The sequence below is a fragment of the Oncorhynchus kisutch genome, linkage group LG17 (genome assembly GCF_002021735.2).
Source record: "Oncorhynchus kisutch isolate 150728-3 linkage group LG17, Okis_V2, whole genome shotgun sequence".
Lineage (NCBI taxonomy): Eukaryota > Metazoa > Chordata > Actinopteri > Salmoniformes > Salmonidae > Oncorhynchus > Oncorhynchus kisutch.
This window is the reverse complement of record NC_034190.2, coordinates 78,887,537-78,915,032: the sequence shown is the minus strand read 5'-3', so window position 1 is coordinate 78,915,032 and position 27,496 is coordinate 78,887,537. Positions and strand designations below refer to the sequence as shown.

General features: G+C 47.5%; 1 protein-coding gene across 2 annotated transcripts in view; it reads right to left on the bottom strand.

The window, feature by feature from the left end:
* Positions 1–27,496, bottom strand: part of LOC109878875 (protein kinase C zeta type-like) — a 153,409-nt gene that overhangs the window by 43,268 nt on the left and 82,645 nt on the right. For both annotated transcript variants that reach the window (XM_031794727.1, XM_031794726.1), the window contains exons 7-9: positions 15,348–15,445; positions 12,052–12,138; positions 536–671 (exon numbers count right to left, since the gene is read on the bottom strand). In XM_031794727.1, coding sequence (XP_031650587.1) covers positions 536–671; positions 12,052–12,138; positions 15,348–15,445 — 321 coding nt within the window. The remainder of the gene's footprint in view (positions 1–535; positions 672–12,051; positions 12,139–15,347; positions 15,446–27,496) is intronic.

The following is a 27,496-nucleotide window of genomic DNA, read 5'->3' as shown; positions in this document are numbered from 1 at the left end:
TGGTAGGAAAGAGATGAAGGAGGAGGAGAGAGGAGAGAGAGAGTTAAAGATGGAGAGATACAGGGAGGATAACAGAGGAAGATGATAGGAAAGAGATGGAGGAGGAGGAGAGAGGAGAGAGAGAGTTAAAGATGGAGAGATACAGGGAGGATAACAGAGGAAGATGGTAGGAAAGAGATGGAGGAGAGAGGAGAGAGAGAGTTAAAGATGGAGAGATACAGGGAGGATAACAGAGGAAGACGGTAGGAAAGAGATGGAGGAGGAGGAGAGAGAGAGTTAAAGATGGAGAGATACAGGGAGGATAACAGAGGAAGACGGTAGGAAAGAGATGGAGGAGGAGGAGAGAGAGAGTTAAAGATGGAGAGATACAGGGAGGATAACAGAGGAAGACGGTAGGAGAGAGAATAAGAAAAAGTGTGAGACTTCGATACCTAGTGTATTGATCCACTTCTACATAGTGAATGAGAAGTCCTTCAGCAGTAACAGTTCAGCAGTACTATAACAGTACACTGTTCAGTAGCTCTGAGTGTCTCACCTTGCACATCCCGTAGTCTGTGAGCTTGATGTGTCCCTCGTGATCCAAGAGGACGTTGTCCAGTTTCAAATCTCGGTAGATGATTCCCTTTTCGTGCAGGAAATTCAGAGCGATACAAATTTCAGCAGCATAGAATCTGAAAAAAAAGGATTAATTCAGACATGCTTTTCCTTCTTCAGAGAGTTCCCAGCCCACAAACGTACAATTTGGTTCTGACCTTCAACCACGTAGAAACCATCCTGAAGCCAACATATACGGTAGAATGTAAATTTTTCTACAGGAAGTAGTTTCTAATGAATAGGTGATTATTTATTTGTATTCTCTGTCTAACATTTGGCGAGACGTGGTGGGCTACATGATGTTGATTTCTCTGGTGCACTAGAGCCTTATTTTTCCCCATGGGAGGCTCTCTCCCTCTGTGCTCTCTCCCTCCCTCTCCCTCTGTGCTCTCTCTCTCCCTCCCTCTCCCTCTGTGCTCTCTCTCTCCCTCCCTCTCCCTCTGTGCTCTCTCTCTCTCTCCCTCCCTCTCCCTCTGTGCTCTCTCTCTCCCTCCCTCTCCCTCTGTGCTCTCTCTCTCCCTCCCTCTCCCTCTGTGCTCTCTCTCTGTGTGCTCTCTCCCTCTGTGCTCTCTCTCTCTCCCTCCCTCTCCCTCTGTGCTCTCTCCCTCTGTGTGCTCTCTCCCTCTGTGCTCTCTCTCCCTCCCTCTCCCTCTGTGCTCTCTCTCTCCCTCCCTCTCCCTCTGTGCTCTCTCTCTCTGTGTGCTCTCTCCCTCTGTGCTCTCTCTCTCTCTCTCCCTCCCTCTCCCTCTGTGCTCTCTCTCTCTCTCTCTGTGTGTGCTCTCTCCTTCTGTGCTCTCTCTCTCCCTCCCTCTCCCTCTGTGCTCTCTCTCTCCCTCCCTCTCCCTCTGTGCTCTCTCTCTCCCTCACTCTCCCTCTGTGCTCTCTCTCTCTGTGTGCTCTCTCCCTCTGTGCTCTCTCTCCCTCCCTCTCCCTCTGTGCTCTTTCTCTCCCTCCCTCTCCCTCTGTGCTCTATCTCTCTCTCTCTGTGTGTGCTCTCTCCTTCTGTGCTCTTTCTCTCCCTCCCTCTCCCTCTGTGCTCTCTCTCTCCCTCCCTCTCCCTCTGTGCTCTCTCTCTCCCTCCCTCTACCTCCCTCACCCTCTGTGCTCTCTCTCCCCCTCACTCTCCCTCTGTGCTCTTTCTCTCCCTCCCTCTCCCTCTGTGCTCTCTCTCTCCCTCCCTCTCCCTCTGTGCTCTCTCTCTCCCTCCCTCTCCCTCCCTCTCCCTCTGTGCTCTCTGTCTCCCTCCCTCTCCCTCTGTGCTCTCTCTCTCCCTCCCTCTCCCTCTGTGCTCTCTCTCTCCCTCCCTCCCTCTCCCTCTGTGCTCTTTCTCTCCCTCCCTCTCCCTCTGTGCTCTTTCTCTCCCTCCCTCTCCCTCTGTGCTCTCTCTCTCCCTCCCTCTCCCTCTGTGCTCTCTCTCTCCCTCCCTCTCCCTCTGTGCTCTCTCTCTCCCTCCCTCTCCCTCTGTGCTCTCTCTCTCCCTCCCTCTCCCTCTGTGCTCTTTCTCTCCCTCCCTCTCCCTCTGTGCTCTCTCTCTCTCAATTCAATTACATTCAAAGGGCTTTAATAGCATAGGAAACACATGTTTACATTGCCAAAGCAAATGGAAGAGACCTTAAACAGAAGGGAAATAAACAATGGAAACATTCATAAACATAACACTCACAAAAGTTAAAAGAATATAGACAATTGAAATGCTATATTATTGGCTATGTTGTAACAAGTTGTAAGTAGTTGAAGTATGAAAGGGAAAATAAATAAACATACAAATATAGCAAATATAGCTCTTGTATTTATAGTGTTAATTGTGCTCCACTAGTTGCCCTTTTGTCATGGCAACGGGCCCCGTGCTGCTGTGACTGCCCACTGTTTTATTTCGCCTAACAGATATGGGAGTTTATCAATGTTTCATTTGTTTTCAAATTCTTTGTGGAACTGTGTAATTTGAGGGAAATATGTGTCTCTAATATGGTCATACATTGGGCAGGAGGTTAGGAAGTGCAGCTCAGTTTCCACCTCATTTTGTGGGCAGTGTGCACATAGCCTGTCTTCTGTTGAGATGCAGGTCGGCCTATGGCTGCCTCTCTCAATAGCAAGGCTAGGCTCACTGAGTCTGTACATAGTGTGACGGCCCTGAATTTGTCTGAACCGTCTCAGTACTTCTCCTTCCAATAGGGTGCTTCCCCTTTAATGCCAATTAAATAGACAGCCTCAGCTGCACAAAAGTGAGGTTGTGATGGAGACACGAATGAGGATGTGTTCAACCCTCAGTTCCGAAGCTTCTCAATTCCGTTTGTTTTGTTGCATTTAAAAGTGTGCTTTGTAGCCTAATAGCAAGTTTGCCCAGGATCGGATCCACTCTTTGCTTCCGTTGGCCTACACCTCTCCGTTGTTCTTCGTGGCCTTCCTCCACTGGAGATCTGGTGGCGGATTGTCTGACTGACCGACTGACTACAACAATTTTGTATACGGTATTTCATTTGTTTTGGTGTGATGTATAGCGTGATGATTTATGTGGTCAGTTGTAGTTGAAGACTTACTGAGATTTGATACTCTTCTTGGTTGTGTGGTAAAAGAGTTGATATTTTGATTGAGACTGGGTTTACGCTACACTTGTATGAATGGACAAACATTGCGTGACTAAGGTCCCCTGAGTTCCCTGAACTCCTTTACCAGGCTGGACTCTTTTAGGCCCGAGGTACAGGACATTTCTGGATGAACCGGAGCTCATTATTTGTTATATCGTTATGCATGTCCCCAGGCACCCTCATTTGTTGACTTCTGTGATCGAAAAAGCCTTGGTTTCATGCATGTCAACATCAGAAGCCTCCTCCCTAAGTTTGTTTTACTCACTGCTTTAGCACACTCTGCTAACCCTGATGTCCTTGCCATGTCTGAATCCTGGCTCAGGAAGACCACCAAAAATTCTGAGATTTCCATACCCAACTATAACATTTTCCGTCAAGATAGAACTGCCAAAGGGGGAGGAGTTGCAGTCTACTGCAGAGAGAGCCTGCAAAGTAATGTCATACTTTCCAGGTCCATACCCAAACAGTTCGAACTACTAATTTTAAAAATTACTCTCTCCAGAAATACGTCTCTCACTGTTGCCGCCTGCTACCGACCCCCCTCAGCTCCCAGCTGTGCCCTGGACACCATTTGTGAATTGATCGCCCCCCATCTAGCTTCAGAGTTTGTTCTGTTAGGTGACCTAAACTGGGATATGCCTAACACCCCGGCAGTCCCACAATCTAAGCTAGATGCCCTCAATCTCACACAAATCATCAAGGAACCCACCAGGTACAACCCTAAATCTGTAAACAAGGACACCCTCATAGACGTCATCCTGACCAACTGGCCCTCCAAATACACCTCCGCTGTCTTCAACCAGGATCTCAGCAATCACTGCCTCATTGCCTGTATCCGCTACGGAGCCGCAGTCAAACGACCACCCCTCATCACTGTCAAACTCTCCCTAAAACACTTCTGTGAGCAGGCCTTTCTAATCGACCTGGCCTCATCCCGTCAGTTGAGGATGCCTGGTCATTCTTTTTAAAGTAACTTCCTCACCATTTTAGATAAGCATGCTCCGTTCAAAAAATTCAGAACTAAGAACAGATATAGCCCTTGGTTCACTCCAGACCTGACTGCCCTCGACCAGCACAAAAACATCCTGTGGCGGACTGCAATAGCATCGAATAGTCCCCGCGATATGCAACTGTTCAGGGAAGTCAGGAACCAATACACGCAGTCAGTCAGGAAAGCTAAGGTCAGCTTCTTCAGGTAGAAATTTGCATCCTGTAGCTCCAACTCCAAAAAGTTCTGGGACACTGTGAAGTACATGGAGAACAAGAGCACCTCCTGCCAGCTGCCCACTGCACTGAGGCTAGGTAACACGGTCACCACCGATAAATCCATGATTATCGAAAACTTCAACAAGCATTTCTCAACGGCTGGCCATGCCTTCCGCCTGGCTACTCCAACCTCGGCCAACAGCTCCGCCCCCCCCCGCAGCTACTCGCCCAAGCCTCTCCAGGTTCTCCTTTACCCAAATCCAGATAGCAGATGTTCTGAAAGAGCTGCAAAATCTCGACCCATACAAATCAGTTGGGCTTGACAATCTGGACCCTCTATTTCTGAAACTATCCGCCGCCATTGTCGCAACCCCTATTACCAGCCTGTTCAACCTCTCTTTCATATCGTCTGAGATCCCCAAGGATTGGAAAGCTGCCGCAGTCATCCCCCTCTTCAAAGGGGGAGACACCCTGGACCCAAACTGTTACAGACCTATATCCATCCTGCCCTGCCTATCTAAGGTCTTCGAAAGCCAAGTCAACAAACAGGTCACTGACCATCTTGAATCCCACCGTACCTTCTCCGCTGTGCAATCTGGTTTCCGAGCCGGTCACGGGTGCACCTCAGCCACGCTCAAGGTACTAAACGATATCATAACCGCCATCGATAAAAGACAGTACTGTGCAGCCGTCTTCATCGACCTTGCCAAGGCTTTCGACTCTGTCAATCACCATATTCTTATCGGCAGACTCAGTAGCCTCGGTTTTTCTGATGACTGCCTTGCCTGGTTCACCAACTACTTTGCAGACAGAGTTCAGTGTGTCAAATTGGAGGGCATGCTGTCCGGTCCTCTGGCAGTCTCTATGGGGGTGCCACAGGGTTCAATTCTCGGGCCGACTCTTTTCTCTGTATATATCAATAATGTTGCTCTTGCTGCGGGCGATTCCCTGATCCACCTTTACGCAGACGACACCATTCTATATACTTCCAGCCCGTTCTTGGACACTGTGCTATCTAACCTCCAAACGAGCTTCAATGCCATACAACACTCCTTCCGTGGCCTCCAACTGCTCTTAAACGCTAGTAAAACCAAATGCATGCTTTTCAACCATGCCTGACTAGCAACACCACCCTGGATGGTTCCGACCTTGAATATGTGGACATCTATAAATACCTAGGTGTCTGGCTAGACTGTAAACTCTCCTTCCAGACTCATATCAAACATCTCCAATCGAAAATCTAATCTAGAGTCGGCTTTCTATTCCGCAACAAAGCCTCCTTCACTCACGCCGCCAAACTTACCCTAGTAAAACTGACTATCCTACCGATCCTCGACTTCGGCGATGTCATCTACAAAATTGCTTCCAACACTCTACTCAGCAAACTGGATGCAGTTTATCACAGTGCCATCCGTTTTGTCACTAAAGCACCTTATACCACCCACCACTGCGACCTGTATGCTCTAGTCGGCTGGCCCTCACTACATATTCGTCGCCAGACCCACTGGCTCCAGGTCATCTACAAGACCATGCTAGGTAAAGCTCCACCTTATCTCAGTTCACTGGTCACGATGGCAACACCCACCCGTAGCACGCGCTCCAGCAGGTGTATCTCACTGATCATCCCGAAAGCCAACACCTCATTTGGCTGCCTTTCGTTCCAGTTCTCTGCTGCCTGTGACTGGAACGAATTGCAAAAATCGCTGAAGTTGGAGACTTTTATCTCCCTCACCAACTTCAAACATCTGCTATCTGAGCAGCTAACCGATCGCTGCAGCTGTACATAGTCTATCGGTAAATAACCCACCCTTTTTTTACCTACCTCATCCCCATACTGTTTTTATTTATTTACTTTTCTGCTCTTTTGCACACCAATATCTCTACCTGTACATGACCATCTGATCATTTATCACTCCAGTGTTAATCTTCTAAATTGTAATTATTCGCCTACCTCCTCATGCCTTTTGCACACAATGTATATAGACTCTCTTTTTTCTACTGTGTTATTGACTTGTTAATTGTTTACTCCATGTGTAACTCTGTGTTGTCTGTTCACACTGCTATGCTTTATCTTGGCCAGGTCGCAGTTGCAAATGAGAACTTGTCCTCAACTAGCCTACCTGGTTAAATAAAGGTGAAATAAAAAATAAATAAAATGTGTGTGTGATCATTTATGTTGGTAATACAACCCACGCAAAAGAACACAGTAGTTTCGAAGTTATTTCCAATATTTTAAGGGTTTATGAAAAGTGTATGTCAATCCTGACTTTTACATGAGTCCTTTGTATTGGTGTAGACTTGACGGACCAGATGGGACTAATTTCCTCCCAAACCAAAACTAGAAATCAATATTTTCTCTGGTAGGTACCACCTACCTGGCACCCCTACAAACAATAACCTCAAGTCAAAACCCGTTACAATAGGCAAGGATTTTCTTAATTTAGGGTTAGTCACAGTGGTCAGGTATTCTGACACTGTGTACTCTCTGTTTAGGGCCAAATAGCATTCCAATGTGCTCTGTTTTTTTGGTTGATTCTTTCCAGTGTGTCAATTAGTTATCTTTTTGCTTCTCTTAATTTGGATGGGTCTAAATGTGTTTCTGTTCTGGGGCTCTGTGGGTTCTGTTTGTGAACAGAGCCAGTTGGCTGAGGGGATTCTATGCGAGTCCAGTATGGTGAGGCCGGATGACGCAGAGTGTTCTAGTTCCCTCGCCAATTCATTGATATTGTATATGTTGAAGACGGTGGGGCTCAAGCTGCATCCTTGTCTCACCCCACAGCCCTGAGGAAAGAAATCTGTGTGTTTATTGCCTATTTTAATTGCGCACTTGTTGTCTGTGTACATTGATATTATGTCATATGCTTCCCCCCATCAATTTGTATAGCAGACCCTGGTGCCAAATTGATTCAAAAGCTTTTTTTAAATCAACAAAGCATGAGAAGACTTATCTTTTGTTTTGTTTGTATGTCAATAAATGTGTGCAGAGTGTATACGTGGTCTGTCGAACAGTATTTTGGTAAGAAGCCAATTTGACATTTACTCAGGACATTGTTTCACTGAGAAAATGAGTCTGCTGTTGATTATACTCCAGAAGATTTCTGAGATTGCTGCTGAAACACATTCCATGGTAATTCTACAGGTCAAATTTGTCTCCACTTTTGTGGATTGGGGTGAGCGAGAGAGAGCAGGGTAAAGAGTGTACTGGGAGATAGGGGGGGAGAGAGAGAAAGAGTGCACTGAGAGAGCGGGAGAAAAAGTTCACAGAGAGAGCGAGCGAGAGAGCGAGAGAAAGAGAGCGAGAGAAAGAGACAGTGAGAGAGAGAGAGAGAGAGAGAGCACAGAGACAAAGAGAGAGAGGGCACAGAGACAAAGAGAGAGAGACAAGAGAGCGAGAGGGCACAGAGACAAAGAGAGAGAGAGACAGGGCACGGAGAGAGAATGGGAGAGACAGGGCACGGAGAGAGAGAGGGAGAGACAGGGCACGGAGAGAGAGGGAGAGACAGGGCACAGAGAGAGAGAGGGAGAGACAGGGCACACACAGAGAGAGAGGGAGAGACAGGGCACACAGAGAGAGAGACAGGGCGTACACACACAGAGAGAGAGATACAGGGCACAGAGAGAGAGAGAAAGGGAGAGGGAGAGAGAGACAGGTCACAGAGAGAGAGAGATACAGGGCACAGAGAGAGAGAGAGAGAGAGAGAGACAGGGCACAGAGAGAGAGAGAGAGGGAGAGGGCACAGAGAGAGAGAGAAAGGGCACAAAGACCGAGAGACAGGGCACAAAGACCGAGAGACATTGCACAGAGAGAGAGAGGAACAGGGCACAGAGACACAGAGAGAGAGAGAGGAACAGGGCACAGAGACACAGAGAGAGAGAGGAACAGTGCACAGAGACACAGAGAGAGAGAGGAACAGGGCACAGAGACAGAGAGAGAGAGAGAGAGAGAGCAGTGCCTCACTGAGCGGTGTTGTGCACTTCATCCTGTCAGCTCCACAACCACCAACCTCACCACCCCCACCGTCCCCCTCAGGGGAACCAACCCAGGGACCTCTCAGAGCACGCCTCATGAATATGTACCATCATTATCGGTGATAACCATGGCGCTGTGCATGGATGGGGCCGGGGCCCACTGCATACAGATGGAGTGCCAGTGGGGGCCCTTGCCTCTCTAAATCATCCTGCCTTTGATCCAAGTATATCACCAGCGCACTCAGAGAAACTACGTAGACAGGCACAATGAATTATGAGCGCTAATTATGTTTTGCCGATGTAATGATGATTTTTTTTCTCTTCAAAAGAGCACTTCAGGAGAATTTTGGTTCGACTTGCCCTTCCATGGAAACGCTAACAGACTGTCAAATGGGAAGCTTTCTCCAGAAGAAAAATAAGAACAGCACAGGAGAGAGAGATAGTAAAGTCAATCAAAGTGGTTTTGCACCAGCCACCTCAAAATAGTAACAATCTACCAATCAGAAGGCTGTTTCTGTTCCAGGCCAGTTTGTCACTCTCCTTGAACAGCACTCTCTGAACGAAGCAAACAAGCCCAATTATGAGGGCTGCCTGCCTGCGTGTCATTGTACAGCTTCAACGTGGCTATTTCAAGAAGTGGCTCGGGCCTCTCCTTGTCCCTCACTTTGTGCAATAGGGGAGTAGGGGAGAGACAGCGAGGGAGAGAGAGGACGGGAGAGAGCGAGGGAGAGAGAGGACACGAGAGACAGTGAGGGAGAGAGAGGACGGGAGAGACAGTGAGGGAGGACGGGAGAGACAGTGAGGGAGGACGGAAGAGACAGCGATGGAGGACGGGAGAGACAGCGAGGGAGAGAGAGGACGGGAGAGACAACGAGGGAGAGAGAGGACGGGAGAGACAGCGAGGGAGAGAGAGAGAGGATGGGAGAGACAGCGAGGGAGAGACAGCGAGGGAGAGACAGTGAGGTAGAGAGAGAATGGGAGAGACAGCGAGGGAGAGAGAGGACGGGAGAGACCATGAGGGAGAGGGAGGACGGGAGAGATGGTGAGGGAGAGGGAGGATGGGAGAGACAGCGAGGGAGAGGGAGGATGGGAGAGACAGCGAGGGAGAGACAGCGAGGGAGAGACAGCGAGGGAGAGACAGTGAGGTAGAGAGAGAATGGGAGAGACAGCGAGGGAGAGAGAGGACGGGAGAGACCATGAGGGAGAGGGAGGACGGGAGAGATGGTGAGGGAGAGGGAGGATGGGAGAGACAGCGAGGGAGAGGGAGGACGGGAGAGACAGCGAGGTAGAGAGAGGAAGGGAGAGACACCGAGGGAGAGAGAGGACGGGAGAGACCGTGAGGGAGAGAGAGGACGGGAGAGACAGAGAGGGAGAGAGAGGACGGGAGAGACAGCGATGGAGAGAGAGGACGGGAGAGACAGCGAGGGAGAGAGAGAGGATGGGAGAGACCGTGAGGGAGAGAGAGGACGGGAGAGACAGAGAGGGAGAGAGAGGACGGGAGAGACAGCAATGGAGAGAGAGGACGGGAGAGACAGTGAGGGAGAGAGAGGACGGGAGAGACAGTGAGGGAGAGAGAGGACGGGAGAGACAGCGATGGAGAGAGAGAGGATGGGAGAGACCGTGAGGGAGAGAGAGGAGGGGAGAGACAGCGATGGAGAGAGAGAGGACAGGAGAGACATTGAGGGAGAGAGAGGACGGGAGAGACAGAGAGGGAGAGAGAGGACGGGAGAGACAGCGATGGAGAGAGAGGACGGGAGAGACAGCGAGGGAGAGAGAGAGGATGGGAGAGACCGTGAGGGAGAGAGAGGACGGGAGAGACAGAGAGGGAGAGAGAGGACGGGAGAGACAGCAATGGAAAGAGAGGACAGGAGAGACAGCGATGGAGAGAGAGGACGGGAGAGACAGCGAGGGAGAGAGATAGGATGGGAGAGACAGTGAGGGAGAGAGAGGACGGGAGAGACAGCAATGGAGAGAGAGAGGACAGGAGAGACAGTGAGGGAGAGAGAGGACGGGAGAGACCGTGAGGGAGAGAGAGGACGGGAGAGACAGCGTTGGAGAGAGAGAGGACGGGAGAGACAGCGATGGAGAGAGAGGACGGGAGAGACAGCGAGGGAGAGAGAGGATGGGAGAGAGAGGACACGAGAGACAGCGAGGGAGAGAGAGAATGGGAGAGACAGCGAGGGAGAGAGAGGACGGGAGAGACAGCGATGGAGAGAGAGAGGACGGGAGAGACAGCGAGGGAGAGAGATAGGATGGGAGAGACAGTGAGGGAGAGAGAGGATGGGAGAGACAGCGATGGAGAGAGAGAGGACAGGAGAGACAGTGAGGGAGAGAGAGGATGGGAGAGACCGTGAGGGAGAGAGAGGACGGGAGAGACAGCGATGGAGAGAGAGAGGACGGGAGAGACAGTGAGGGAGAGAGAGGACGGGAGAGACAGCAATGGAGAGAGAGAGGACGGGAGAGACAATGAGGGAGAGAGAGGACGGGAGAGACAGCGAGGGAGAGAGAGGATGGGAGAGAGAGGACACGAGAGACAGCGAGGGAGAGAGAGAATGGGAGAGACAGCGAGGGAGAGAGAGGACGGGAGAGACAGCGATGGAGAGAGAGAGGACGGGAGAGACAGTGAGGGAGAGAGAGGACGGGAGAGACAGCGATGGAGAGAGAGGACGGGAGAGACAGTAAGGGAGAGAGAGAGAGGACGGGAGAGACAGCGAGGGAGAGAGAGAACGGGAGAGACAGCAAGGGAGAGAGAGGACGGGAGAGACAGTGAGGGAGAGAGAGGACGGGAGAGACAACGATGGAGAGAGAGAGGACGGGAGAGACAGCGTTGGAGAGAGAGAGGACGGGAGAGACAGCATTGGAGAGAGAGAGGACGGGAGAGACAGCGATGGAGAGAGAGGACGGGAGAGACAGCGAGGGAGAGAGAGGATGGGAGAGAGAGGACACGAGAGACAGCGAGGGAGAGAGAGAATGGGAGAGACAGCGAGGGAGAGAGAGGACGGGAGAGACAGCGATGGAGAGAGAGAGGACGGGAGAGACAGCGAGGGAGAGAGAGAACGGGAGAGACAGCAAGGGAGAGAGAGGACGGGAGAGACAGTGAGGGAGAGAGAGGACGGGAGAGACAGCGATGGAGAGAGAGAGGACGGGAGAGACAGCGTTGGAGAGAGAGAGGACGGGAGAGACAGCATTGGAGAGAGAGGGGACGGGAGAGACAGCGATGGAGAGAGAGGACGGGAGAGACAGCGAGGGAGAGAGAGGATGGGAGAGAGAGGACACGAGAGACAGCGAGGGAGAGAGAGAATGGGAGAGACAGCGAGGGAGAGAGAGGACGGGCGAGACAGCGATGGAGAGAGAGAGGACGGGAGAGACAGCGAGGGAGAGAGAGAGGACGGGAGAGACAGCGATGGAGAGAGAGAGGACGGGAGAGACAGCGAGGGAGAGAGAGAGGACGGGAGAGAGAGGACGGTGGCTACGGACAGAGATTGGGACTTGAATATACGGCGATACCGCCAACTTCATCCACTTCACCGATGTGCCTTTCATGTTGGGATTCTAATAGGGCCTCGTCCTCCTCAAAACAAATGGATAGGTTTGCAGGGGAAACGGCAGAGGGCCATGTTTAAGGGTTGATTGACGGGTTCTATCCGTATGCTGTTGAAGTACCGGAGGTACTGGAGTAGAATGTCTGTTTGTTTACCTCGCATGTTCTTCTGGTAGTTTCCGTTGCCGTTGCATATGAAACATCAGATCCCCTCCGTTGACGTACTCGATCACGAGAAATAACCTATAATCGGAAGAACAGGGAAGGAGTAGATATTGGGAAACAGTCTTGGGAGAGTATCTGAAGGTTGAATGTATCTTAAGTGGTCCTTGTACCAAGATTGCCATTTTCCCAAACAATAGTCAAGTATTGTCATTGTACAAGGGGAGGCTGCATGGATGCCAATTCAATTATAATTTATCTTAGCTTAAGTTCTTTGTAACAATCAATGTCTTCGTGAAATTGGTGATTTTGTTTTTTACACAAAAGTCATTTTTGCTCTAAAAACCCCCAGTAAAAAAAGCCTGGGTGAAAATGACCTTCCCCAATGCCTCTTAACATTATGTTTGGTTTTACAGGTCAGGGTTAATGGTCTGACGGTAAACACTCTCATGGCCTACCAGTAATTGACTACAACTGTACATTTCTTAAGTGACAATGAGAAGTCTGTTATTGAATGCATCACTATTCCCAGAAGCCACAGCTCTGTAGTTTCTTACTTCACACTGAAAATGAACAGAGGTCTAATGGTGAATGGTTAAGTTGCCTAGTTCCAAGACCAGTGGGACAGCTACAGAAACCACATCACACAGCATGTCATTCAGAACCAGTGGAACAGCTACAGAAACCACATCACACAGCATGTCATTCAGAACCAGTGGGACAGCTACAGAAACCACATCACACAGCATGTCATTCAGAACCAGTGGGACAGCTACAGAAACCACATCACACAGCATGTCATTCAGAACCAGTGGGACAGCTACAGAAACCACATCACACAGCATGTCATTCAGAACCAGTGGGACAGCTACAGAAACCACATCACACAGCATGTCATTCAGAACCAGTGGGACAGCTACAGAGAAACTGTACCTTTTATTTAACCACAGCATGTCATTCAGAACCAGTGGTGTAAAGTACTTAAGTAAAAAATACTTTAAAGTATTACTTAAGTTGTTTTTGGGGGAAATCTGTACTTTACTTTACTATATATATTTCTGCCATCTTTTACTTTTACTTCACTACATTCCTAAAGAAAATAAGTTACTTTTTACTCCATACATTTTCCCTGACACCTAAAAGTACTGGTTACATTTTAGAATGCTTAGCAGGACAGGAAAATGGTCCAATTCCAGCACTTATCAAGAGAACATCCCTGGTCATCCCTACTGCCTCTGATCTGGAGGACTCACTAAACAGAGAACATCCCTGGTCATCCCTACCTGCCTCTGATCTGGAGGACTCACTAAACAGAGAACATCCCTGGTCATCCCTACTGCCTCTGATCTGGAGGACTCACTAAACAGAGAACATCCCTGGTCATCCCTACCTGCCTCTGACCTGGAGGATTCACCAAACAGAGAACATCCCTGGTCATCCCTACTGCCTCTGACCTGGAGGATTCACTAAACAGAGAACATCCCTGGTCATCCCTACCTGCCTCTGACCTGGAGGATTCACCAAACAGAGAACATCCCTGGTCATCCCTACTGCCTCTGACCTGGAGGATTCACTAAACAGAGAACATCCCTGGTCATCCCTACTGCCTCTGACCTGGAGGATTCACTAAACAGAGAACATCCCTGGTCATCCCTACTGCCTCTGACCTGGAGGATTCACTAAACAGAGAACATCCCTGGTCATCCCTACTGCCTCTGACCTGGAGGATTCACTAAACAGAGAACATCCCTGGTCATCCCTACTGCCTCTGACCTGGAGGATTCACTAAACAGAGAACATCCCTGGTCATCCCTACCTGCCTCTGACCTGGAGGATTCACTAAACAGAGAACATCCCTGGTCATCCCTACTGCCTCTGACCTGGAGGATTCACTAAACAGAGAACATCCCTGGTCATCCCTACTGCCTCTGACCTGGAGGATTCACTAAACAGAGAACATCCCTGGTCATCCCTACCTGCCTCTGACCTGGAGGATTCACTAAACAGAGAACATCCTTGGTCATCCCTACCTGCCTCTGACCTGGAGGATTCACTAAACAGAGAACATCCCTGGTCATCCCTACCTGCCTCTGACCTGGAGGATTCACTAAACAGAGAACATCCCTGGTCATCCCTACCTGCCTCTGACCTGGAGGATTCACTAAACAGAGAACATCCCTGGTCATCCCTACCTGCCTCTGACCTGGAGGATTCACTAAACAGAGAACATCCCTGGTCATCCCTTCCTGCCTCTGACCTGGAGGATTCACTAAACAGAGAACATCCCTGGTCATCCCTACCTGCCTCTGACCTGGAGGATTCACTAAACAGAGAACATCCCTGGTCATCCCTACCTGCCTCTGACCTGGAGGATTCACTAAACAGAGAACATCCCTGGTCATCCCTACCTGCCTCTGACCTGGAGGATTCACTAAACAGAGAACATCCCTGGTCATCCCTACCTGCCTCTGACCTGGAGGATTCACTAAACAGAGAACATCCCTGGTCATCCCTACCTGCCTCTGACCTGGAGGATTCACTAAACAGAGAACATCCCTGGTCATCCCTACTGCCTCTGACCTGGAGGATTCACTAAACAGAGAACATCCCTGGTCATCCCTACCTGCCTCTGACCTGGAGGATTCACTAAACAGAGAACATCCCTGGTCATCCCTACTGCCTCTGACCTGGAGGATTCACTAAACAGAGAACATCCCTGGTCATCCCTACCTGCCTCTGACCTGGAGGATTCACTAAACAGAGAACATCCCTGGTCATCCCTACCTGCCTCTGACCTGGAGGATTCACTAAACACACATGCTTCGTTTGTAAATTATGTCTGAGTGTTGGAGTGTACACCTGACTATCTGTCAATGGTTTGCTTAATATATGGAAGTTGAAATTATTTATATTTTTTATACTTAAGTACATTTTAGCAATTCCATTAACTTTTGATACTTAAGTATATTTAAAACCAAATACTTTTAGACTTTTACTCAAGTAGTATTTTACTGGGTGACTTTCACTTTTACCTTAATAGAAAACGACTCAAATATCTTTACTTTTACTACAGTATGACTATTGAGTACTTTTTCCACCTCTGTTTAGAACACATTCTCAATGTAAAAAGCAACATGTTGGAATCTATAGTCTCTTTTTTCGTCCCAATTGACACCCCATTTCCTACATAGTGCACTACTTTTGTCCCAAGGCCCAGGTTCTGGTCTAAACTAGTGCACTAAATAGGGAACAGGGTAACATTTGGGACATAGCCTCTGTCTGCCTCTTACCGGCTCTCTGTCTGAAAGCAGGAGTGAAGGCCCACTAAAAACGGATTGGTAGACGCCTGCTCAAACACATGCTTCTCTGTCTGCACCCAGTCAATGTCCTGTTGGAGAAGGAGTGAGAGGGAGAGAGAGCGAGAGAGAGAGGATGGAGCAAAAGAGAGAGAGAGATGAAAAGATAACACATTAGCAACCATTGTTTGTATCCATACAGTAACAGCATCCTGTCATAGCAGACAGACTACCTGCTCTGCCTTTCATGTGCTCTGTGCTGTCAACTCAGTTCCCCAGAGGAAGAAATAGTGGAACAACACAAAGCAGCCATTTTCTTAATTTCTCATTGATCAGTACAATACAAGAACATTTGATCTAAGCCACTATATTCTACTGAATGGATTTCTACTGTCCTGGTACGGTGCATTTGGAAAGTATTCAGACCCCTTGACTTTCCACATTTTGTTTACGTTACAGCCTTATTCTAAAATGGATTCAATAGTTTTTTTCCCCTCAATCTACACACAATACCCCACAATGCCAAAGCAAAAACAGTTTTTTAGAAATTGCAGCAAATTTATAAAAAAATAAGAAACATCACATTTACATAAGTATTCAGACTCAGTACTTTGTTGAAGCAACTTTGCCAGTGATTACAGCCTCGATTCTGCTTGGGAATGATGCTACAAGTTTGGCACACCTGTATTTATGGAGTTTCTCCCATTCTTCTCCGCAGATCCTCTCATGCTCTGTCAGGTTGGATAAGGAGTGTCGCTGCACAGCTATTTCCAGGTCTCGGAGATGTTCCATCTGGTTCTAGTCCAGGCTCCAGCTGGGCCCCTCAAGGATATTCAGAGACTTGTCCCGAAGCCACTCTACCATAAAGGTCTGACTGGTGGAGTTCTGCAGAGATCTTTGTCCTTCTGGAAGGTTCTCCCATCTCCACAGAGGAACTCTGGAGCTCTGTCAGAGTGACCATTGGGTTCTTGGTCACCTCCCTGACCAAGGCCCTTCTCCCCTGATTGCTAATTTTGGCCGGGCGGCCAGATCTAGGAAGAGTCTTAGTGGTTCTACCGTTTAACTTGTTCCATTTAAGAATGATGGAGGCCACTGTATTCTTGTGGACCTTCAATACCGCAGACATTTTTTGTACCCTTCCTCAGATCTGTGCCTCGACACAATCCTGTCTCTGAGCTCTACGGACAATTCCTTTGACCTCAAGGTTTGGTTTTTGCTCTGACATGCAGTGTGGGACCTTATATAGACAGGTGTGTGTCTTTCCAAATCATGTCCAATCAATTGAATTTACCACAGGTAGACTCCAATCAAGTTGTAGAAACATCTCACAGATAATCAGTGGAAACAATATGGAGTCTCATAGCAAAGGGTCTGAATACTTATGTAAATAAGGTTTCCGTTTTTTTTTTATACATTTGCAAAAATATCTAAAAACCTATTTTTGCTTTGTCATTATGGGGTATTGTGTGTAGATTGATGAGAATTTGTATTTATTAAATCAATTTTAGAATAAGGCTGTAACGTAACAACATGTGGAAAAGGGAAACAGTTTGAATACACTGTATCAACCCTTAAGTTTAAACTATCTTTTATGAAGGAAAGACTGAGTAAATCGACTAGAACATGGATCCAACTGAGGTAGAAGTTACCCTACTGATGACTTCAACTGTCTACTTTCCAATGAATAAAACAGAAGGCATAAAACACAAGAAATGGAACATAGAAATACATGGAAAATATGGGATGAATAAGTAACTAATATGCACAGATGAAGGAACGGTTCAGCGTCTACATGCTACCACATTCATTTGCGGTCGTTACTTGATAGTACTACTGGACTACAATCTAACACGTAGGAATAAATGAAAACTAAAGGGGCCCAATCACAAATAGAAACACTAGTTAGAGAAAGAGGCACCTTTTGTTTTCTCTTCCTCTGGCGAATGAAGAAATAAAAAGAAACATAGGAAACACTAAAACACTGCATAAACAATGAACATCTAGATGACCACACAATGAACACCTAGATGACCACACAATGAACATCTAGACGACCACACAATGAACACCTGGACGACCACACAATGAACATCTAGATGACCACACAATGAACACCTAGACGACCACACAATGAACACCTAGACGACCACACAATGAACACCTAGATGACCACACAATGAAAACCTAGACGACCACACAATGAACATCTAGATGACCACACAATGAACACCTAGACGACCACACAATGAACACCTAGACGACCACACAATGAACACCTAGACGACCACACAATGAACACCTAGACGACCACACAATGAACACCTAGACGACCACACAATGAACACCTAGATGACCACACAATGAACATCTAGATGACCACACAATGAACACCTAGACGACCACACAATGAACACCTAGACGACCACACAATGAACACCTAGACGACCACACAATGAAAACCTAGACGACCACACAATGAACACCTAGACGACCACACAATGAACACCTAGATGACCACACAATGAACACCTAGACGACCACACAATGAACACCTAGACGACCACACAATGAACATCTAGATGACCACACAATGAACACCTAGACGACCACACAATGAACACCTAGACGACCACACAATGAACACCTAGACGACCACACAATGAACACCTAGACGACCACACAATGAACACCTAGACGACCACACAATGAACACCTAGATGACCACACAATGAACACCTAGATGACCACACAATGAACAGCTAGATCACACAATGTTAATTCCCTGCAATTCTACACATTTTACCATGGGTCATGGATAATCTTTTGGCAGATTTACAGCTAATTTCCTGCAATTCTGCACATTTTTGCAATGGGGTGAAGAGAAATCTTTGCCGTTTTAAAGATAATTTCCAGCAATTCTACAAATGTTTCCATTACTTATGTTAATATGATATCTGAGTGAGTGTGACTACAAAATCAATGGGGTCCCCTGGAGGTCAGAGAGTAATTCATTTGCATGCCCAGGCCAATTCCAACAGAGTAAGCAGATTACAGAGCCCTGGCTGTGATTGCGCTAGGAAGTCACGGATGAAGACAGACATCTGTTGTTTTTCCAGGACATGGCCTTATACTTCCTCTTCTGAAAGTGTTCGGGTGGGTCTAGTGTTTGGTTGGGTGGGTCTAGTGTTTGGGTGGGTGGGTCTAGTTTTTTTGGTGTGTCGGTCTAATGTTTGGGTGTGTGGGTCTAGTGTTTGGGTGTGTGGGTCTAGTGTTTGGGTGGGTGGGTCTAGTGTTCGGGTGCGTGGGTCTAGTGTTTGGGTGTGTGTGTCTAGTGTTTTAGTGGCTGGGTCTAGTGTTTGGGAGGCTGGGTCTAGTGTTTGTTTGGGCGGCTGGGTCTAGTGTTTGTTTGGGCAGCTGGGTCTAGTGTTTGAGCGGCTGGGTCTAGTGTTTGTTTGGGCAGCTGGGTCTAGTGTTTGAGCGGCTGGGTCTAGTGTTTGTTTGGGCGGCTGGGTCTAGTGTTTGGGATGGGTGGGTGGGTCTAGTGTTTGGGCGGTTGGGTCTAGTGTTTGGATGGGTGAGTGGATCTAGTGTTTGGATGGGTGGGTGGGTCTAGTGTTTGGATGGGTGGGTGGGTCTAGTGTTCTGGCGGCTGGGTCTAGTGTTTGTTTTGGCCGCTGGGTCTCTTGTTTTTTTTGGGCGGCTGGGTCTAGTGTTTGTTTGGGTGGCTGGGTCTAGTGTTTGTTTGGGCGGCTGGGTCTAGTGTTTGGGTGGCTGGGTCTAGTGTTTGTTTGGGCGGCTGGGTCTAGTGTTTGTTTGGGCGGCTGGGTCTAGTGTTTGTTTGGGCGGCTGGGTCTAGTGTTTGTTTGGGTGGCTGGGTCTAGTGTTTGTTTGGGCGGTTGGGTCTAGTGTTTGGATGGGTGGCTGGGTCTAGTGTTTGTTTGGGCGGCTGGGTCTAGTGTTTGTTTGGGCGGCTGGGTCTAGTGTTTGTTTTGGTGGCTGGGTCTAGTGTTTGTTTGGGCGGTTGGGTCTAGTGTTTGGATGGGTGGGTGGGTCTAGTGTTTGTTTGGGTGGCTGGGTCTAGTGTTTGTTTGGGCGGTTGGGTCTAGTGTTTGTTTGGGTGGCTGGGTCTAGTGTTTGTTTGGGCCGCTGGGTCTAGTGTTTGGGTGGCTGGGTCTAGTGTTTGTTTGGGCAGCTGTGTCTAGTGTTCGTTTGGGCGGCTGGGTCTAGTGTTTGTTTGGGCGGCTGGGTCTAGTGTTTGTTTGGGTGGCTGGGTCTAGTGTTTGTTTGGGCAGCTGGGTCTAGTGTTTGGGTGCCTGGGTCTAGTGTTTGTTTGGGCCGCTGGGTCTAGTGTTTGGGTGGCTGGGTCTAGTGTTTGTTTGGGCGGCTGGGTCTAGTGTTTGTTTGGGTGGCTGGGTCTAGTGTTTGTTTGGGTAGCTGGGTCTAGTGTTTGTTTGGTCGGCTGGGTCTAGTGTTTGGGTGGCTGGGTCTAGTGTTTGTTTGGGCCGCTGGGTCTAGTGTTTGGGTGGCTGGGTCTAGTGTTTGTTTGGGCGGCTGGGTCTGGTGTTTGTTTGGGTGGCTGGGTCTAGTGTTTGTTTGGGCCGCTGGGTCTAGTGTTTGGGTGGCTGGGTCTAGTGTTTGTTTGGGCGGCTGGGTCTAGTGTTTGTTTGGGTGGCTGGGTCTAGTGTTTGTTTGGTCGGCTGGGTCTAGTGTTTGGGCGGCTGGGTCTAGTGTTTGTTTGGGCGGCTGGGTCTAGTGTTTGTTTGGTCGGCTGGGTCTAGTGTTTGGGCGGCTGGGTCTAGTGTTTGTTTGGGCGGCTGGGTCTAGTGTTTGTTTGGGCGGCTGGGTCTAGTGTTTGTTTGGGCGGCTGGGTCTAGTGTTTGTTTAGGCGGCTGGGTCTAGTGTTTGGGTGACTGGGTCTAGTGTTTGTTTGGGGCGGCTGGGTCTAGTGTTTGTTTGGGTGGCTGGGTCTAGTGTTTGTTTGGGCGGCTGGGTCTAGTGTTTGTTTGGGTGGCTGGGTCTAGTGTTTGTTTGGTCGGCTGGGTCTAGTGTTTGGGCGGCTGGGTCTAGTGTTTGTTTGGGTGGCTGGGTCTAGTGTTTGTTTGGGCGGCTGGGTCTAGTGTTTGGGCGGCTGGGTCTAGTGTTTGTTTGGGCGGCTGGGTCTAGTGTTTGGGTGGCTGGGTCTAGTGTTTGTTTGGGCGGCTGGGTCTAGTGTTTGTTTGGGCGGCTGGGTCTAGTGTTTGGGTGGCTGGGTCTAGTGTTTGTTTGTGCCGCTGGGTCTAGTGTTTGTTTGGGCGGCTGGGTCTAGTGTTTGTTTGGGCGTCTGGGTCTAGTGTTTGGGCGGCTGGGTCTAGTGTTTGTTTGGGTGGCTGGGTCTAGTATTTGTTTGGGCGGCTGGGTCTAGTGTTTGTTTGGGTGGCTGGGTCTAGTGTTTGTTTGGGTGGCTGGGTCTAGTGTTTGTTTGGTCGGCTGGGTCTAGTGTTTGGGCGGCTGGGTCTAGTGTTTGTTTGGGCGGCTGGGTCTAGTGTTTGTTTGGGCGGCTGGGTCTAGTGTTTGGGCGGCTGGGTCTAGTGTTTGGGCGGCTGGGTCTAGTGTTTGTTTGGGCGGCTGGGTCTAGTGTTTGTTTGGTCGGCTGGGTCTAGTGTTTGGGCGGCTGGGTCTAGTGTTTGTTTGGGCGGCTGGGTCTAGTGTTTGTTTGGGCGGCTGGGTCTAGTGTTTGTTTGGGCGGCTGGGTCTAGTGTTTGTTTGGGCGGCTGGGTCTAGTGTTTGTTTAGGCGGCTGGGTCTAGTGTTTGGGTGACTGGGTCTAGTGTTTGTTTGGGCGGCTGGGTCTAGTGTTTGTTTGGGTGGCTGGGTCTAGTGTTTGTTTGGGCGGCTGGGTCTAGTGTTTGTTTGGGTGGCTGGGTCTAGTGTTTGTTTGGTCGGCTGGGTCTAGTGTTTGGGCGGCTGGGTCTAGTGTTTGTTTGGGTGGCTGGGTCTAGTGTTTGTTTGGGCGGCTGGGTCTAGTGTTTGGGCGGCTGGGTCTAGTGTTTGTTTGGGCGGCTGGGTCTAGTGTTTGGGTGGCTGGGTCTAGTGTTTGTTTGGGCGGCTGGGTCTAGTGTTTGTTTGGGCGGCTGGGTCTAGTGTTTGTTTGGGCGGCTGGGTCTAGTGTTTGTTTGGGCGGCTGGGTCTAGTGTTTGTTTGGGCGGCTGGGTCTAGTGTTTGTTTGGGCGGCTGGGTCTAGTGTTTGTTTGGGTGGCTGGGTCTAGTGTTTGGATGGGTGGGTCTAGTGTTTGTTTGGGTGGCTGGGTCTAGTGTTTGTTTGGGTGGGTGGGTGGGTCTAGTGTTTGGATAGGCGTGTGGGTCTAGTGTTTGGGTGGGTTGGTCTAGTGTTTGGATGGGTGGGTGGGTGGGTCTAGTGTTTGGATAGGCGTGTGGGTCTAGTGTTTGGGTGGGTTGGTCTCTTCACTATCTATCCAAACAGTTGTTTGGCAGTTGTTAACCAACTGCCAATCAACTCATATAAATACACAAAGAACATATACATATTTCACTACTTTAAAATGGAGATAGCCCTCAGTGGTTCTGGCCTTGTTCTCACAAAAGCGATCAATGGCAATCGGTGATTGGCAGTATGCCCTCTTTCTACCTCTATGGATTAATGGAAAGATTGGAGGTGCACCCTCTAGGTTCTATATCTATGATAGCAAGCTGTCTGGCTTTGGCTGGGGGGCGACCATGTTTCTTTCTTAAAGCTGGGCCTTGGCTGCCTTGAAAGAGACAGGATGCCAAGCCGTGGTGCTGACTAGACTGAACCCAGGCCAGGGACTATCTAGGCTGAACCCAGGCCAGGGACTGACTCCCAGGGACTGACTAGGCTGAACCTGGGCCAGGGAGTGTCTAGGCTGAACCTGGGCCAGGGAGTGTCTAGGCTGAACCTGGGCCAGGGACTGTCTTGGCTGAACCCGGGCCAGGGACTGTCTTGGCTGAACCTGGGCCAGGGACTGTCTAGGCTGAACCTGGGCCAGGGACTGTCTAGGCTGAACCTGGGCCAGGGACTGTCTTGGCTGAACCTGGGCCAGGGACTGTCTTGGCTGAATCTCGGCCAGGGACTGTCTTGGCTGAACCTAGGCCAGGGACTATCTAGGCTGAACCCAGGCCAGGTACTGTCTCCTAAAATACCCTCCCGTTCCTCATCAGGCCCGAAATATGGCCAGCAGTGACCCCTCTGCAGTCAAATGACCAAATTGCCCTCTAGAGGCCTCATGGTTGGAATGTTATTCATATTTTTCCTAATAAACATAATTTAAAAGAAACCACTGAAAGCTGGTGCTCCTATGTCAAATGGTTGTTATATTCAGTATTCTGTGATGTATAAAAAGTGTAATATTGGGATGCAAACTCTAAATGTAATACATTTCAACTCTATATCTGACATGGTACAGATGTCTTCTTTTTTTAAGCCCATAACCAAGTGTGTGAGATGCACACTTTTGTTTCAAAGTAGATTTGTTTAAGACTACCAAGAAAGACCCTGTGTGATGCTGATTTAGCACACTGCAGTAAAAGCTTAATATGTAAACACACCCGTCTGTCTGCCTCTGACAACTTTCTGACGTCCCTGAAATGTACATCTCGGCAGGGCTTTGTTTGGCTAAGCCTGGCGCTTTGCTGTTATATTGACAATGGTAGTCAAGGAAGAGTGGTTCTGTTTTTTAAGAGCTGATTGAACTTGAACTCTATCTGCTGTTGTGGTTTTCTGTTTACACATTCGAAGAGTACATTACTAAATAAATAAATAATTCTACACCTGTTGTTTTTGAAGCATGTGACAAATTATCAAGATCGATAATGAGAGATAAATAAAGAGAGCTCTATAATGAGAGATATAAAGAGAGCTCTATAATGAGAGAGATATAAAGAGAGCTCTATAATGAGAGAGATATAAAGAGAGCTCTATAATGAGAGAGATATAAAGAGAGCTCTATAATGAGAGAGATATAAAGAGAGCTCTATAATGAGAGATATAAAGAGAGCTCTATAATGAGAGAGATATAAAGAGAGCTCTATAATGAGAGATATAAAGAGAGCTCTATAATGAGAGATATAAAGAGAGCTCTATAATGAGAGAGATATAAAGAGAGAGATATAAAGAGAGCTCTATAATGAGAGAGATATAAAGAGAGCTCTATAATGAGAGAGATATAAAGAGAGAGATATAAAGAGAGCTCTATAATGAGAGAGATATAAAGAGAGCTCTATAATGAGAGATATAAAGAGAGCTCTATAATGAGAGATATAAAGAGAGCTCTATAATGAGAGAGATATAAAGAGAGCTCTATAATGAGAGATATAAAGAGAGCTCTATAATGAGAGATATAAAGAGAGCTCTATAATGAGAGAGATATAAAGAGAGAGATATAAAGAGAGCTCTATAATGAGAGAGATATAAAGAGAGCTCTATAATGAGAGATATAAAGAGAGCTCTATAATGAGAGAGATATAAAGAGAGCTCTATAATGAGAGAGATATAAAGAGAGAGATATAAAGAGAGCTCTATAATGAGAGAGATATAAAGAGACAGATATAAAGAGAGCTCTATAATGAGAGAGATATAAAGAGAGCTCTATAATGAGAGATATAAAGAGAGCTCTATAATGAGAGAGATATAAAGAGAGCTCTATAATGAGAGAGATATAAAGAGAGCTCTATAATGAGAGATATAAAGAGAGCTCTATAATGAGAGAGATATAAAGAGAGAGATATAAAGAGAGCTCTATAATGAGAGATATAAAGAGAGCTCTATATTGACAGATATATAAATCACTGAACGGTGTAAGATAGCTGTCTCTGGCCCCCTCCCAGTTAGGGAGAGGGATGAGTCTCACAACTCAATCGCTAGTTGAAAACTGTTTTTTGCCCCTCCCAAAATATAGAATTTGTAGATAATTGGCCCTCTTTCTGTGACTCACCCACAAACAGGACCAAGCCTGGCCTGTTGAGGAGTGACGGACTCCATCCTAGCTGGAGGGGGTGCTCTCATCTTATCTACGAACATAGACAGGGCTCAAACTCCCCTAGGTCCACAATAAAATAGGGTGCAGGCCAGGCAGCAGGCTGTTAGCCAGCCTGCCAGCTTAGTAGAGTCTGCCACTAGCACAGTCAGTGTAGTCAGCTCAACTATCCCCATTGAGACTGTGTCTGTGCCTCGACCTAGGTTGGGCAAAACTTAACATGGCGGTGTTAGCCTTAGCAATCTCACTGGAATAAAGGCCTCCTCCATTCCTGACATTATTGAAAGAGATTGTGATACCTCACATCTCAAAATAGGGCTACTTAATGTTAGATCCCTCACTTCCAAGGCAGTTATAGTCAATGAACTAATCACTGATCATAATCTTGATGTGATTGGCCTCACTGAAACATGGCTTAAGCCTGATTAATTTACTGTGTTAAATGAGGCCTCTCCTCCTGGTTACACTAGTGACCATATCCCCCGCGCATCCCGCAAAGGCGAAGGTGTTGCTAACATTTATGACAGCAAATTTCAATTTTACAAAAAAAAAAACATTTTCGTCTTTTGAGCTTCCAGTCATGAAATCTATGCAGCCTACTCAATCACTTTTTATAGCTACTGTTTACAGGCCTCCTAGGCCATATACAGCGTTCCTCACTGAGTTCCCTGAATTCCTATCGGACCTTGTAGTCATAGCAGATAATATTCAAATTTTTGGTGACTTTAATATTCACATGGGAAAGTCCACAGACCCACTCCAAAAGGCTTTCGGAGACATCATCGACTCAGTGGGATTTGTCCAATATGTCTCCGGACCTACTCACTGCCACAGTCATACTCTGGACCTAGTTTTGTTCCATGGAATAAATGTTGTGGATCTTAATGTTTTTCCTCATAATCCTGGACTATAGGACCACCATTTTATTATGTTTGCAATCCAACAAATAATCGTCTCAGATCCCAACCAAGGAGCATCAAAAGTCGTGCTATAAATTCTCAGACAACCCAAAGATTCCTTGATGCCCTTCCAGACTCCCTCTGCCTACCCAAGGACGTCAGAGGACAAAAATCAGTTAACCACCTAACTGAGGAACTCAATTTAACCTTGTGCAATACCCTAGATGCAGTTGCACCCCTAAAAACATTTGTCATAAGAAACTAGCTCCCTGTTATACAGAAAATACCAGAGCTCTGAAGCAAGCTTCCAGAAAATGACAATGGAAATGGCGGCACACCAAACTGGAATTCTTCCGACTAGCTTGGAAAGACAGTACCGTGCAGTATCGAAGAGCCCTCACTGCTGCTCGATCATACTATTTTTCCAACTTAATTGATGAAAATAAGAACAATCCAAAATGTATTTTTGATACTGTCGCAAAGCTAACTAAAAAGCAGCATTCCCCAAGAGAGGATGGCTTTCACTTCAGCAGTAATAAATTCATGAACTTTTTTGAGGAAAAGATCATGATCATTAGAAAGCAAATTACGGGGCAAATTAATTCCTCTTTAAATCTGCGTATTCCTCCAAAGCTCAGTTGTCCTGAGTCTGCACAACTCTGCCAAAACCTAGGATCAAGGGAGACACTGAAGACTTTTAGTACTATATCTCCTGAAACACTGTTGAAAATAATAATGGCCTCTAAACCTTCAATCTGCATACTGGACCCTATTCCAACTAAACTACTGAAAGAGCTGCTTGGCTCTCCTATGTTGAACATAATAAACGGCTCTCTATCCACCGGCTGTGTACCAAACTCACTAAAAGTGGCAGTAATAAAGCCTCTCTTGAAAAAGCCAAACCTTGACCCAGAAAATATAAAAAACTATCGGCCTATATTGAATCTTCCATTCCTCTCAATTTTTTTTTAAAAAGCTGTTGCGCAGCGACTCACTGCCTTCCTGAAGACAAACAATGTATACAAAATGCTTCAGTCTGGTTTTAGACACCATCATAGCACTGAGACTGCACTCGTGAAGGTGGTCAATGACCTTTTAATGGCGTCAGACTGAGGCTCTGCATCTGTCCTCATGCTCCTAGACCTTAGAGCTGCTTTTGACACCATCAATCACCACATTCTTTTGGAGAGATTGGAAACCCAAATTGGTCTACACTGACAAGTTCTGGCCTGGTTTAGATCTTATCTGTTGGAAAGATATCAGTTTGTCTCTGTGGATGGTATGTCCTCTGACAAATCAACTGTAAATTTCGGTGTTCCTGAAAGTTCCGTTTTAGGACCACTGTTGTTTTCACTATATATTTTACCTCTTGGGGATGTCATTCGAAAACATAATGTTAACTTTCACTGCTATGCGGATGACACACAGCTGTACATTTCGATGAAACATGGTGAATTTCCCTGGAAGCCTGCGTTTCAGACATAAGGAAGTGGATGGCTGAAAATGTTCTACTTTTAAACTCAGACAAAACAGAGATGCTTGTTCTAGGTCCCAAGAAACAAAGAGATTTTCTGTTGATTCTGACATTTAATCTTGACAGTTGTACAGTCGTCTCAAATAAAACTGAGAAGGACCTCAGGGTTACTCTGGACCCTGATCTCTCTTTTGACGAACATATCAAGACTGTTTCAAGGACAGCTTTTTTCCATCTATTAACATTGCAAAAATCAGAATCTTTCTGTCCAAAAATGCTGCAATATTTTTTATCCATGCTTTTGTCACTTCTAGGTTAAACTACTGCAATGCTCTATTTTCCGGTTAACCGGATAAAGCACAAAATAAACTTCAGTTAGTGCTAAATACGACTGCTAGAATCCTGACTAGAACAAAAAAAAAAATCATATTACTCCAATGCTAGCCTCCCTACACTGGCTTCCTGTAAAGGCAAGGGCTGATTTCAAGGCTTTACTGCTAACCTACACCTAAGCATTACATGGGCTTGCTCCTACCTATCTTTCTGATTTGGTCCTGCCGTACATACCTAGACGTATGCTACGGTCACAAGACGCAGGCCTCCTTACTGTCCGTAGAATTTCTAAGCAAACAGCAGGGCTTTCTCCTATAGAGCTCCATTTTTATGAAATGGTCTGCCTACCCATGTGAGAGACGCAGACTCGGTCTCAACCGTTAAGTCTTTATTGAAGACTCATCTCTTCAGTAGGTCCTATGATTGAGTGTAGTCTGGCCCAGGAGTG